Below are 14,680 nucleotides of genomic sequence, written 5' to 3' on the forward strand. Positions count from 1 at the left end.
ATCTTTGAGGTATAGATGCCTTGAAATAAGACTAATGGCTTCACTAGATTACCAACAGGTTTCATTTTAATAAAAAAGATTATTTTATGATTCTGTGTTATTGCTCCACACTTAGACTTCTGGATTTTTTAAAAATATTTTTTCAGTTGTACATTAACACAATATCTTTGTTTTGTTTATTTTTATGTGGTGCTGAGGATAGAACCCAGGGTCTCTCATGTGCGAGGTGAGCGCTCTACCACTGAGCCACAACCCCAGCCCCAATACTTCTGGATTTTTTGTTAATATTATTTGTTTATTATCCAGCTATCAAGGTTTCTTGATAAATTACAAATACACTGGCTAACTGTTCTGCAAAATCATTTTCTAGTTTAAAAAAAGAAAAAGAAAGAAAATACCTCTGTTGAGTTTACAGATTTAAGATTATTTTTATATTGAGATCACATTTCATTTTTTTTTTAAATTTCAATTTGCCAAAGAAAAGGGAAAGAAGGAATCTTTCTGAGAGTATTTATTCTCTGGAAATAGCTTTAAAATTACTAGCTAGACAATAAAATTATAAGACATGAGTGGAATCAAGGAGGAAATCTAAATAGTTGTAAGGTACATGATTTGCAGAATCATTTAGCATAAATGTTCTTGTAGGGATATAGAAAAACATGACATTGTGTCATCTCAAAAAAAGCAACAAGACAACTTTTTACAGCAATTCCTAAGATGTTTTCCCTCAAAGAAAGGAATACATTAGTGGTGCAACATCTGAGATGACCCTTGATAAAAATGAAGTGGAAAGGAGATTGGAAGAAGAAATCTTTGTTCTTAAAAAAGGAAAATGAGAAAGCATCCCAGTTAAAAAATGACAGCAAAATTTCTCTCAACTCTAGAGTTGAGATGACATAGAGAAGACCCACAGGGCCAGCACAGGAGTGTGTGCTGGGAATCAACATTGTGCTTTAGAGGAGGAGGAATGGAGGAAGGACTGGCAGTGCTGTAAATTATATTCAGAGCTTAGCTCCCTGACCATAATTTCTTTGCCATCATTTGATAATGAACCAACCATAAGGGATTTCATGCAATAAATTTAATCTGGACAATTCCCAGCATGTAAGATTCCTCCATGGGGTGAGTAAGCAAGCAGTCAGTCTGCTGCCTTTTAAGAGATCTGCCCACTCCCCCCTTGCTCACTGCTTCACAATACTTTTATGCTCTAGGGGGCAGGGGACCTAGGGAAGGGAGACCCATCTCCAGCCACAGCGGGTGAGCTACCATGGTTTTCACATGGATTGAGGAATTAGTAAATAACCCGTTCTGTCCAGGTGTAAAGGAAGGTCTGGGAAGGGCTTCAGGAAATGTTTTCTTCCTGAGAAATGAATCACTAAGGGAAATACAGTTTCTTTTTCTGCCTCTCCAGAAACCTGCATGAAGGCTTGGACATGGAAGTTAATGGTCTCTATTTTATAGCCATAAGAGGAAAGCCACGAGGATCACAAGGAAATCCACCCAGAGTTCTGCCACCCTTGAGTGTTCCAGAATGACCTGCTCTGGGAGCCATCCACCCAGAACCTCTTCTAATGTTGGCAAGAAATGTGTCATCTCACTCAAGATACTTGCATTGGTTTTCTGTTACTTGGAGTCATCTCTTGACTATACACACCTAGTGAGGCTACTCTTGACATGCTGCTTGTCTATACCTTGGACTTTTGAATGGCTGGGTCTGTCTCTAAACCCTGCCTGTAGGGCCATGGCTCTCAGACCACAGTCAGGCAAGAAGTATGGCAGGACATGTATGGAGTAAACACACCTAGGTAGCTTCTGTGTTCATGCCTTTTACCTAACATACTGTGACTGCTTCCATTTCTTTTTGAGAATTTCAGTTTACTCTGCAGTAAACTCTGGTCCTTTTGCCTGCTACCCTGATGCCTGGAAAGATGAGGCCTGGTTTCACCCTCTTTAGATGTGATCATCTGACCAACAGCATCAGAATAACCTGGAAGCTTATCCAAAGTGGGTGCCTGGTCCCCTCCACAGACCATTAGAAAGTATCATTCCAGGAGGCCACACAGGTGAATCTGATGTGGGTTACAGCTGAAAGCTCTGCCTTACCTTCTGACTGCTCCTTCACTGGGCCTGTGCACGAGTGAACGGACTAACAGGACCATTGCCTCTTGCTGCCATTATCTAGCTACACCCACCATCTCGGTTTCCTCCTGACTCCTTGCCCTTCTCACTAGGTGGAGCCTGCCCAACTAGGTTACTTTCTCTGAGCTTCCATCTGACTGCCCAATTGTCTCTCCAGGGAAAGCCCTTTGGGTGGAGACCGTTTCTTCAGTGCTATCCTTCCTGTCTCAGTCTTTCTCCCAGGTGCCTGTAACTAAGCCAAACTCATCTAGCTGCGCCATTTGCAAGTCCCCACCGAGCGATTAGATTGTCATAATGCTTTTAGACTATGACTATCCAAAAGGAAGACTATGGCCATATAGTTAGTGAAGGCTTTCAGCATAAGCTAGGGCAACCGTCACAACTTTTTAGCAAACCAAGATGTGTTTGATGTACCTGTCAGTTTCACATTTTGTTCCAAGAAAGAGAGAAGGAGAGAGAGGGGTGGGGCACAGACATTCTCAGGACAGGGAAAAACAATTATCTGGTGCCCATATTTGAAATAAAAGGGTTCAAAGGTTCTGTGGCTTTCCCAAAGTCACCCATCAGATGGAATTCCAGTTGTCCCACTTGTCTCAAGTGTCCAGTTGAAGCAACTTGTCAGCTATTCTTTGCCACTGCACAAGACACTGATGCAACTGTCAGGCAGCAATTTGGAGCAATCCAGAAGGTAATATTCTGAGAGTGGACAAAGCACCACATGTCCTTGGGGAAGTTGAACCCTGTTCTACCCTGGCATGTGACACATGCCATTTTCCTTGAGTGGGCCTTTGTGTTGAAGCAGCAGGAAAACATAATCAGCCTTGCTTATCACTGAACTCTATGAGCATTTTTCCCTCTCCTTTTTTTTTTTAATCTGCAAGCTCTTGTGTTCTTTTTTTTATTTACTAATAATAGGGCAATTAATATAATTTAAAGAATTTTATTTCCATTCATAGGAGGCTGGCCTGTGCACTTAATTAAAACTGCTTTTCAAGCTTTGGGTAGGGTGTCAGATTTTGATAGGCAAAATCGCCGGAGCTTAGCCTCTCTAAATGAGGGTGTATTTTTTAAAGGTCTGGTGAGATTTTGAGTAAAATATGATTAGTGAAATTGCTCTTCATCCTAGCTACAGCCTGCAAAACAGCCAAGAGTTCTGTAGTCACTAGTGTAATAAAGACAAAGTAATTATTTTTCCACTGAGCCAGAAGGAAATGGGGAGGTTCCTTTGGAGGCTTGAGATCTGTGCCTTAGGATTGGAGACTCGGGAATCTTTGATGGCTAGTGGTATTTATTTGAGTTCTTTGAATTTTCAAAGCACAAACTAGGTCACCACAGGGCCCATTTGGATTGGAGCATTCAATATATTCCCATGGCCAGTATCCCTTGCAGCTCAAGATAGGCATTTTTAAGTTTTATCATATAAATAAGCAAAATACTTCTATCTTTAAAAATCCTTGTTTGACCTTGAAGTCTATCAACTGTTGCCTTCTTACTCAGCCCTCCTCTTCATGGTGAATGAATGATTTCTGGGCCTTAATTTATTTGTCCTCTCATATCCCAACGAGGACTCTGTGTGAATTTACACCAAGTCCCTGTCATGCTAAAATCAGATACGTGGTGAATCGTATCTTGATTGAACTCCCTCTGGAAGTCAAAATTCTAAGATAACTATCATTTCAGAAAACAGTTGAATTTAAACTATTGATCTGAGCTGCATCTCATTCTTAGGTCTAGCACACATCATGTGTTAGTAAAACCACTAGTTCCTTTTTTGTGTTCTCAGGAAACAGTATCTTCCTTTCAGAAAGCAATAGAATAAAGAAAAAGAAAAAAAAAATAAACCACACTGTAAAATAACTCTCAAAGAGGTAAAACTGCTTTTTCTATCCTAAAATCAGGCCAGAAACCTAAGGCACAAGAGATGATTCGCCCGCAACACTTAAAATCAAAATTTAAAAAGATCATAGGAAAAAGTGTGTTGAACAAAATGTCTCCTTATTCTTGATCAAATGTGTCCTTCCTCTGAGGTGCTTCCAAAGTGTTAAGAGATACAGTTCCAAAAGCAGACAATACCTTTTGGAATATGGGGAAACTTCCAGCTGTAGTTTCTTTGAGATTGTCACCTTGGACAGCTGTCCAGGTCAACAATGGAGGCTAGGCTGAGAGTGTCAGAGCCAGGTTTTCTGTGTGGCCTCTGCTCAAGCTGCCTCTCTGAGCTCAGTTTCTTCTAAGATGATGTGCTTGAATTTGATAGACCCTCTTTTTGTTCAATGCCAGCTCTCACATTCAACTCCAACCCCTGAAATTTGTATGAATAACTTTAAAACATTAAATATTTATCATCAAAAGAAAAATTATCCATAGCCTCTCTTAAAAATCATGTATAGTTATGCATTCATCCAATATATTGAATTAATTCAACAAATGTGTGGTAGGCACTGTTCTGAGCACTGGAAAATACCAGCAATACAGTTAGGGGTCCTACGAAATATAGCTTTAGGAAGTGGTAAATAAATCAGCAACTGCTAATTCTTAAACCTACTGAAACTGACTGACCAAGACTTCAAACTGCCAGACAATGTGGTCTGTTTGATTTAAAACTTCAAGGCTAAGTCTACTGAGATACTGGAGATCAAGTGATCTCAGCAGAAAAAAATGCAGACAATAAAACCATTAGAAATAAGTAGGCAATTGGGGCTGGGGTTGTTGCTCATTGGTACAGTGTTCACCTAGCATTGGTGAAGCACTGGGTTTGATCCTCAGTGCCACATAAAAACAAATAATAAATAAAAATAAAGGCATTGTGTCCACCTACAACTAAAAAATATTTTAAAAAAAAGAAATAGATAGGCAATAAAAGCAAAATTCAATGACAAATCATATGTAAAGAATTCAGTCAGGGCAGTGTGATAGTGCCTGAGCAGTCTCCTGACACTGGTTGTTGTAGTGGGTTTCCCAAGAGGTGAATTCATTGTTGAGAACTAAATGACAAGGGACAGTACAACCTTCAGAAGTGAGAAAAGCACTCAGGCAGAGGTGCAAAGGACACAATGCACAGAGATGTGAATTGACTCCAGGAGCAAATAGAAAGCCAAGAAACAGAGCATGGTGTGGTTTGAATTAAGGTCCTTTTGTCAGCCTTCTGTAAAGAGGTTTGTTTTATTTTTAAAGGTCTAATTTTAATCTCTTTCACTTTTCAAATACAGAGAACATTTCACCAGGACTGGCCCTTGCTATCAGTGGAGGATTGGTTCCAGGACCAGTCCTTGGATATCAAAATCTAGTCTCAATCAAGTCTCATATATAAAATGGGATAACATTTGCACATAACCTTCATACTCCTTCCAGTATTAATTAATTTAATCTCAACATTATAATATTAAATTCAATGTAATTGCTATGTAGATAGTTATATTGTTTAGGGAATTAATAATGACAGGAAAAAAAGTGTATACATTCTTACTACAAGCACAATTTTTTCTCTGAATATTTTCCATCCAAATTTGAAATCTTCTCATATGGATTCTGCAAATACAGAGGGCAGACTGTACCTCCAAACACTCTAAAAACTAATACCTATAACTCTCAACAAAGACTTTTATGTGCCTACTATGATTTTATCATTTAAGACTTGATGTATGGTAGAAAATAAATGCCAGAGAACGTGTTTTCTTATTTTTTTTTAATTTGTTTATTTACTTGACTCCTAAACAGTCTCAGAAATGCTGCCTGGGTCATCTTCTTCTGGGGAAGAAGTGAAAGGATTACAATGGTTTTCCTGGATCTCCATCTTTTGTCCACAAAGTGGAGAGAAGGATGGGATAATCTGTTTTCGTCTCATTCCCAATCCTATGTCTCCATGCAATCAAACTCAGTTGCACCTACATGACAGAGACATGGAGTGAAACATGTACATACAGCCACAGAGAGAGATGGATGAAGAGACAGACAAAAACTTGGGGAGAGGTCAGTGTCCAGGTGCTGCCTCCAGTTTCAAGGCTTGCTGAGCCTCTGGACATTATGGATAAAACAAAGAACCAAGTATGCTAGTGAAGAGGTTATGGTTTATGATTTGTGAGAGTAAATAGGTTTGAGAATTAGCAATTTCTGATTTTGTTATCCCTTTCCTAGGGATATTCCACAGTCACAATTTGACAGACACATAAGCAACCCCCACCCACCATTCTTTCAGCAGCAGACATTGCCCACCAGTGGCCATCTCAAATGGCATCTCCCATGGAAGGGCAGGAGTGGGCCAGATGGTACATCCCCAGCAGCCTCTGCTTCCAACCTCCCCAGATGAGGACAGATTGACTTTTTCTCCTGAAAACTAACAGGCTCCTCATTGATGTTCATGTCTTACTCTAACAGCTTGGAAGGAAGGAAAATCATATTTAAAGAAGTATTTTAATTCTATAGGATTTTTAAATATACCTTTATTTAAAGGTTTAGTTCATTTCCAGAGGAGAAGTACAACTAAGCCATAGATTGTTAATGTCTATCAGAGACTATCGCAAATTCCTCACCATGTGTGTATCATTTTTTTTGCAGTGGAATGAAAAGTTGGTACAGGAACCATGTTTTACATCCCTATCTGTCTCCTAATTAGTTCTGTGGCCTTGTAATAATTTCCTAAACTCTCTGAACTGTGGTGGCTTCATTTGTTAAATAAGATCATACTATTCTGGAGTTAAACATGTCTAATATTAAGGATTTGTTGTATTTCTTTCAATTATTGGCACTCCCCTAAGGAGAAAGTTGAATTTTGACTGTAGTTGGAAAAAGTATGAAATCCATGTATTCCTCTAGCTGTGTTGTAAATACAACAGAGATACATTTTAGCAGAAATCTTCCGGTCATCAGTGGGAACAATTAATTTGTGTGCTGCTCATAGTTGTGAATTTTTATGCTCCACTGTTGGTCACATCTAACTTATTTCTCAGTTTGTCCTTCCTCAGACAAGCAAACCCTAAATATAGCATGGTTTCTATGGGAACGTACTTTATCCTGCAGATTCCAGGAACACATTTTATCTGAAAAATAAGGACTGTCAGATAATATGTCCAAATCCAAGCCTATAATACAGATTTTATATTTTTTGAATTAATTTGATTTAAGAAGAGATGTTTAAAATTGGTTGAAAAATTGGTCCCATATGAAATTTTTCCAGCTGAGTCGAGTTGGTACAAATTTGCCTTTCGTAATAAGAGTGGAAATTTTACCTTTCTTGGAGAGTTCTTCTTGAAATAATTAAGCATATGGCCCCATTACATTTAGATTCTGTTGTTTTATGTCTTTGTGGCCACAAGCACTGTTGGATGATCAGGTAGCAGATGGCAGAGGTGGGGAGGATAGTTACTCTTTTCCAAAGTAAATGAGAATTTTATCAGTTGGTACCTAAATGCAGGCCATAATGAACTTGCATTACAGGTGATCAAGTTTCAGTCCTTTTTAATTTCCTTGGCTGAACAATAACGTTATTCAGGGCTGGGTTGGCCCACAACTGATGAAGGCATATTGGTACCTTGTATCTTTGTGTAGTACAAAAACCCCGTGTTTCCTTAAAATTGTGCTTTGATGTCTTAGGACTGTTAAAAACGACTGTGAAGTTAGGACAGAAAGTGAAAAGGTTCATGTAAGCAAATGAAAGGCATTTGAGAAAAATGAGCCTTCTTTTTGAACTAGAGCATCAAGCTTCAAAAGAACCATATCTCCAAACAGCCCATACAAGGAGAAAAAGGAACTTTTGTGAATTGGAAGTAAGAGGTACAAATATTTTGAGCTTACTCTGAGAATATGAAAGTCACCGAGGAAGTACTTCCTGATACCATTCTTATTCTGAATGTGACCATTTTGGGTAGCACATGAAAGTAGGATGAGAAACAACATTGGAAAAATCCCTTTAAGTGGTTCATTTTAATGAGGGAAATTTTTGCAAATACATCTACGGTAGTGAAAATGAAAGTTTTTACTGATAGGAGTAATTCTGAATCTGCTTCACCTCTAACTATAGAGATAAACATCCGTTTGTGGCTCAGATGGCTTATCTGGGCTCTCCATTTTGGCTGTTAAACTTTGTGCATCCTCAGTCTTAAGCTTGAGCTATACCCTCATCGTCATTTATCCCAGGACTGCTATGGTTACTGGAGTCTTGGTTCTAGCAAACTGCCCTTACTGACTGTCCGGCTGTAGATCACAGCATGCCACAGTGCCTTGAGCCTTCCACCAGAAGCAAGTCATAAAAGAAAAAGAGCAAGTAAGTAATTTGGGTAGCTATTAATTTGTGGATAGATTGCCTATCTAGAAATTTCCATATTTGGGTTTAGTGAGGAAAAAAAACCCTAGAATTATGAACTTTTGAAGAATAAGGTTAAGAGGTTCAGTGTGATTGCAAAGGTAAGATCTCAAAGAAAAAGAAAAATGACCGTCACACTTTTCTCTTTCCTGTGAACTTATCTCCATGAATTAAATATCTGTAAGATCACTTAGAGACACATCTAAAAAAATAATGTTCCTTGTGTGCTATGTTTATGAAATATCCTTGTATATGTTGTAAAGGGACATATGATGTTGACATTTTTGACAACAAGTAATATGTTAGAAAATCTAAGTTTCTTTATAGATGATGCAACCTAAATTTTCATAAAAATCTTACAAAGTAAGTACTATCACTTCCATTGTAATAACTGTCCAGTTAAATATCTGTCCCATTATTAGCCAGTTGGTAAGTGGCAGTGCTACCTGTTTTCAAATAGCACACTGTCTTAGCAGGTGTGTCTATTTAAACTATGGAACTGATCAATAATCTAGGCTCTCATTGTTTTTAAATAATTTCAAACTTATGTCTTGTTTGTTTAGACTTTCAGATGACCAAAATTTAATAAAGTAAATTAGTATTTTTGTTGTTTTAAAATTTAATTAGAATTATTGCTTTCCAAAAAATCTTATAAACATCCTGTTTTATCTGTATGCACTTCTTTAAAAATGCATATTTTTAACATATGAAATTTAAATTGAAGTTGTCATTATGTTTTAAAGTACAATAAAATATTCTTGTAGGTATGACATTTACTAGATCTAATGATGTTTGTATAAACAAAAAATTAATTATTCACTCCAAGAAGATTTACTATGTTGAGATTTGCTCTGTGGAGTAACTTTTCACTCAAACACAGATGATTAAACTCTGCCTCTGGCCATGCGTGCTGAAGATACATGAGGAAATGACATGGATCTTCCAAAGAGAGAAGTTTGAGCTGTTGATGTCTGTGACTCATACTCTCAGAACTAAGGTCTGGAAAAGTTGTTTTTTTTTTTTCTTTCTTTTTTTAATTGCCAGAGATTTATTAAATACTTATGAATGCAGTTATGATTTTTCTATAACCTAACTGTACCTGTCCCTACTTGCAAAAAGGAGAAAGAGGTAAAAAATGCCTTCATCTTGTTTCACCTTCAGAATCATAATATTTATTTGGTTCTTATTTTGTTTTGTTGTTTTATTTTTCTTTTTTTTTTCAAATTTAAAATTGTCTCAAACACACTGACTCATGGGATTTCTGAAGAACATTCTAATGCTGGGAGTACAGCATTGTCACAGCTAAAGCTACATGAAGCCACAGTGACTCTTGCCCTGTCCTTTAGCACCTAATGGCAGAATTGGCCCTTATGTGCAAAGATGGCAGATTACCAGTGCTCTGTACTGCTTGCTGCAAGATCACTGCTCCTTAAATCCTCACACCAGCAAAACTTAAATAAAAACTAAGCAGATCCATCTTCAAACTCCAGCATTTTACCAACATGTCACATAGCAGTTCAAGAAAAGATCAGGTTTAAGAAGAAGAAAGGGATGTAGGAAATATATATATATTATAGGCTTCTCCTGGATTAAAAGCTGCTCACAGAAAACACTCTAAAATACTTTCTGATACATTTTCTTACAACAATTACACATGATTTATGTGGATTTTCTCTACATTAACCCAAATCAGTTTTTCTCCACATCACCCCAAATTAGTGTGATGGCAGGAAGGATGATCTTTATAAATCTGATCTGAATGCATACTAGGTGTGCACTGATACTCCTTTGATTTTAAACTTTGCTATTTTGTTCATCAAGAATTGTATTAGTTTCGACTTTTAAAATTATTTTGAGCCAGGCATGGTGGCACACATCTGTAATCCCAGTGGCTCAGAAGACTGAGGCAGGAGAATCATGAGTTCAAAGCCAGCCTCAGCAACTTGGCAAGGCCCTAAGCAACATAGAAAATAAAAATAAAAATAAAAAAGGGCTGTGAATGTGGCTCAGTGGTAAAGCATCCCTGGGCTTAATCCCTGGTTCCAAGAAAACAAAAGAACAAAACTCTATATAGATATAAATAGATATAGATATACATGATATGTATATATATGTAAACTTTATTTTAATTACTAAGATCTTTGACCCTAACTTAAATTTTGCATGTGTGGATACACATAGCTGTTTATAGAATACCTAGGTGCACAGCTCTGAAGTTCACATTCAAACAAACGTAATTTTGTTATTTTATTTCGCTGGATTCTGTTCCTTCAATATGTTTAAATTATTAGGCAGAATCTCTGACAATATGTTTTTGGTACAAAATTTGGGGCTTGTAAATAGTTGTCTGAGATTGCCAAATTCAGTACTATTAATGCTCAGTTGTTGAATAGTTTTTGTATATACATCATAATTTTGTTAAACTTTGATTTAGGCAATTATGATCTAAGTTCATCGTGACAAAACATGGAGATGATCAATACAACTGCTTTGCCAAATGTCTCAAACATGGACCTCTACCACTGTGATGCATATTGCAGGACGATTCTGATAACACTCTACAGTGTGGTTTTACTGGGAGGCACTATTGGAACAGTTATAATGTCATGCATGATGTTCAAGAGGAATAGTCAGTCAGTGATTGCCACCATCATCTTCAATATCATGGTGCTGCACTCTATCCTCCTGGTCAGCCTTCCGTTCCGCCTCAGCTATTACCTGTCAGTCATCTGGGAGCTGGGAACCTTTGCCTGCCGAGTGGTTAGCAGCATCATATACTGGCATATGTACTTCTCCTTTCTTTTCTATATAGTTATTGTTATATTCCGATTACTCATCTATTTTAAAAAACTCCAGACACAACAATTACAAAAGTACCATGCAGTAGTCTTAAGCATAATTATTTGGATGGTGGGTAGCCTTATTTTTTTGCCAATATTTTTTTTACAATATGGCACAGATCCAAGTTACTCAGAAAAACAGAGATGCTTTGAGTTCTACAGAGATCTCAGCTGCAGGCAAATCATTATCATGAACTACTCTATGATTGTCATTATGATGACAACGGTTGTCATCCTTTTTTTGATACAGATGGCTGTCATCCTTCAGCTGGTGAAGGCTCTCTGGCCTGACATGTGGGCCCATCAAGAATATAGAGCCCAAATTAAGAGTTTTTTCTTTCTCCTAGTAATACTCATCTGTTTCATACCCCACCATGCATTCCGGGTATACTTTATTCAAAATTATTCAGGGAGAGAAGATTCTAAGTTAGTTCTTTACAATGAAATTTGTATTGCTTTAACGACTGTCTGTTGCCTGGACATGCTGTGTTTTATAGGTGGAGTTAGCCACTAAATCTTCCTATGTCACTTGCTTTGTAATCAGTCTCCCCATAGGGTGACAAAATTGTTTTAGTTGACTGGTATTGCTGTGATTTCAAGATTTTTCAAGCTCCTTGCTCTTACACATCAAATTTAGATTGCTCTTTATCAACATTGGTTTTCTACAAAAAAATAATAAGGATTGATTATTCTCCTTTCTTGAAAGAACAATTATCAGGCCCACATTTACTATAGTGCGTGTTCAATCTTTTAGCACAATACAAATTGACCACACTATCCTTTTTTTTTTTGTTTTTCCCAATGTAATACTGACTTCAGCTAAGGTCAGGTGGTAGTACTCTCCAGATATTTGCACTTGCTACAATGCTCTTTCCCTCCATTTCTATTCTTTAAGATCCAGAGAACTTGAAAGTAGGAACTCAATAGTTAAATTGGGCTTTATTCTTTTTTTTTTTGACGTATAATTTTATTTTATTTTTAAATTTTTTTTTTCTGCAGTTAAATTGGGCTTTAGAAAAACCTTAATTTATTCAACTTGTGATAGATGCCTCTTGAAAATTACTGATTGCCAGTAAAGCTACAGGCTTTGGTATTCTGAGGAAAGCCTTAGCTCAAAGACAGTAGTCAAGAGATTTAGAGGAATGACTGGAATTGATGTGGGTCAATGCAGATGCAGACATAGTAGAAACTCTGTAAGTCGAGGCTACTCCCCAGATCTACCTTCCAAAACATGAATCCATTAAGAAGGAAATGAAATATGAAAAGGCAAGAAGAAACCGGACTTAGTCAAAGCATGCCCACAGACTAGTTCAAACCTTTGAGACCATGGGACTTTTTGTATGATTTCTCAAGGCACCCCGTACAACAAAGTAGCGTTACATAATTAAAATTAACACTGGTATCAGAGAAGCTCAATAAAAACAACCAAGACAATCAACTTGAATTCTACCTGTATGATATAGAAATTGACATGCACTACTAGTGATGTTATCTTTGAGACTATATTTAATGAACCATATAGCTAAATAAAGCCCTAAGATACAGGACAAAACTGTGTTTAGTAACCATGAACCTTTGGGTGAGATATTTATAATCTCTGTCCTGTTTTTAGTGTTGTAGGGTTCTGATGAAGCTGAACAATGTAACAACATGTGTTAAATATTGGAAGAATGCCTGGCATGTGGGTCTCAGAATGATATTACTCCTCTTTCCTAATTCCATGACATCTTTTAGCAAGAAAATTTTAATATAGTTCCTCAAATTACACAAAATGTTGATCCATATAGCAGTATATTTTGAAATCCTAAGATGTTATTGATCAATGTTGACCTTATACTTTATTATTAAATCAATAATTAAATGAATGCTTATTACTATTCTAGCCTATAAGAAATTGCCATTATTATTAATGTAATCATTATACTTCAAATATTATAGTAGAGCTATTTCATAATTCTGTTGTCATAGAACAAGATAAACAGCAGTGTACTTGAGTTGCATTTAATCAATGTTTCTAAGGGACATAGTGTGCCTTAAGTACTAATCTCAAGATGAACTGCAATTGACTTATTCAGTGCTCAACTTCCTCATATACTGGAGTCCATGAGTTTATTTTTAATGTCATATGCAGTCCCTTAAAGGGCCTCCAATGATCCATGTCTTCTAATATTCATATTCTTATATAGTCTTCTCCTCCTTCATTGACTTGTGAATGGAATAAAGCAGAGAAATGGATGTTATATCCAATGTTAGGTTGTAAAAAAGCTGCAGCTTCCATCTTGGGCACTCTGTCTCTCTCTCTCTTGGATTGCTTCATTCAGGAGGGACGCCATGCCACGAATCAGGCCTATGGAGAAGCCCAGGTGGCAAAGAATTGAGGTCTCTTAACAGTCATGAGAATGAACTTGGAAACAGATCTTCTGAGTGGGCATGGAGTGAGCACAGAAGTAAATCCTCTCCTGTTGAGCCTCAAGATGACAGCAGCACTGGTTAGCACATTGCTTACTGCCTCAAGAGAGATCCTGAACCCCACCACTTGGCTAAGCTGCTTCTAGATGGATGACTTGGAACTATGAGATAATGAATGCTTGTTTTAAGACTTTATGTTTTGGGATAATATGCTATTTTATGCAGAAATAGAAAAGTAAAATGATAAACCAATTATTTAGGTTGTAGAAGACTGCTACATAAAACCCTGTGCCTGACATTTACAACCCACTTGCTAGTCTCCATGTGCTTCTGTTGTTGGTAATAATGAACACATGCTTGCCTGTTCTCTGATGCAGTCAGAAGTGTGTCTGTGATTGTATTAGAATCTTTATTTTTATCCTGGATGAGAAGGAGTGGGTATACATGAGAATACATGGGTATACCTTGGGGTATTTGGGGTAAATATTGCAAGAGGAACCGTTAGGGGTGAGATAGAATTGTTAATTATGTTGAAATATTGGCTATTGGATTTCCATGTGTGGTTCCTGACTATGAGCAGCACCTATGATCTTGTGTATTACTCTTTGTTGTTATAACAGAGTACCACAGACTAAGTAATTTATAAAGAAATGAAATTTGTTTATCAGAATTATGGATGTTGGGAAATACAACATCAAGATATCAGCATTTGGTGAAGTCTTCTTGCTCCATCATTTCATGGAAGAAGGCAAAAAGGCAAGAGAGAATGTGAGAGAAAGAGAAGGCCATATTTGCTTTTCTAATAAGCCCACTCTCAAGATAACTAACCCACTTTTATGATAATAACATTAATACACTCATGAGGATAGAATCCTCATGATCTAATCATTTATTTTTAGGCCCCAACTTCCAACTACTGCATTGGAAATATATCTCTATCCATTTGAGGGAACACATTCATACCATAGCACCTTATTGAAATGCAAATTCTCAAGTC

At 37.2% G+C, this 14,680-nt stretch overlaps 1 protein-coding gene across 1 annotated transcript; it reads left to right on the top strand.

Annotated features, from left to right (window-relative positions):
• The first annotated feature begins 8,193 nt into the window (after nucleotides 1-8,193).
• On the top strand, nucleotides 8,194-13,992 carry LOC114096223 (probable G-protein coupled receptor 141). The gene is made up of 3 exons (XM_027939708.2): nucleotides 8,194-8,395; nucleotides 9,315-9,431; nucleotides 10,869-13,992. Exon 3 carries the CDS (start codon nucleotides 10,901-10,903, stop codon nucleotides 11,786-11,788), a length of 888 nt encoding a protein of 295 aa, XP_027795509.2. The 5' UTR covers nucleotides 8,194-8,395; nucleotides 9,315-9,431; nucleotides 10,869-10,900; the 3' UTR covers nucleotides 11,789-13,992.
• The last annotated feature ends 688 nt before the right edge of the window (nucleotides 13,993-14,680 follow it).

The sequence above is a fragment of the Marmota flaviventris genome, chromosome 1, assembly GCF_047511675.1.
Source record: "Marmota flaviventris isolate mMarFla1 chromosome 1, mMarFla1.hap1, whole genome shotgun sequence".
Lineage (NCBI taxonomy): Eukaryota > Metazoa > Chordata > Mammalia > Rodentia > Sciuridae > Marmota > Marmota flaviventris.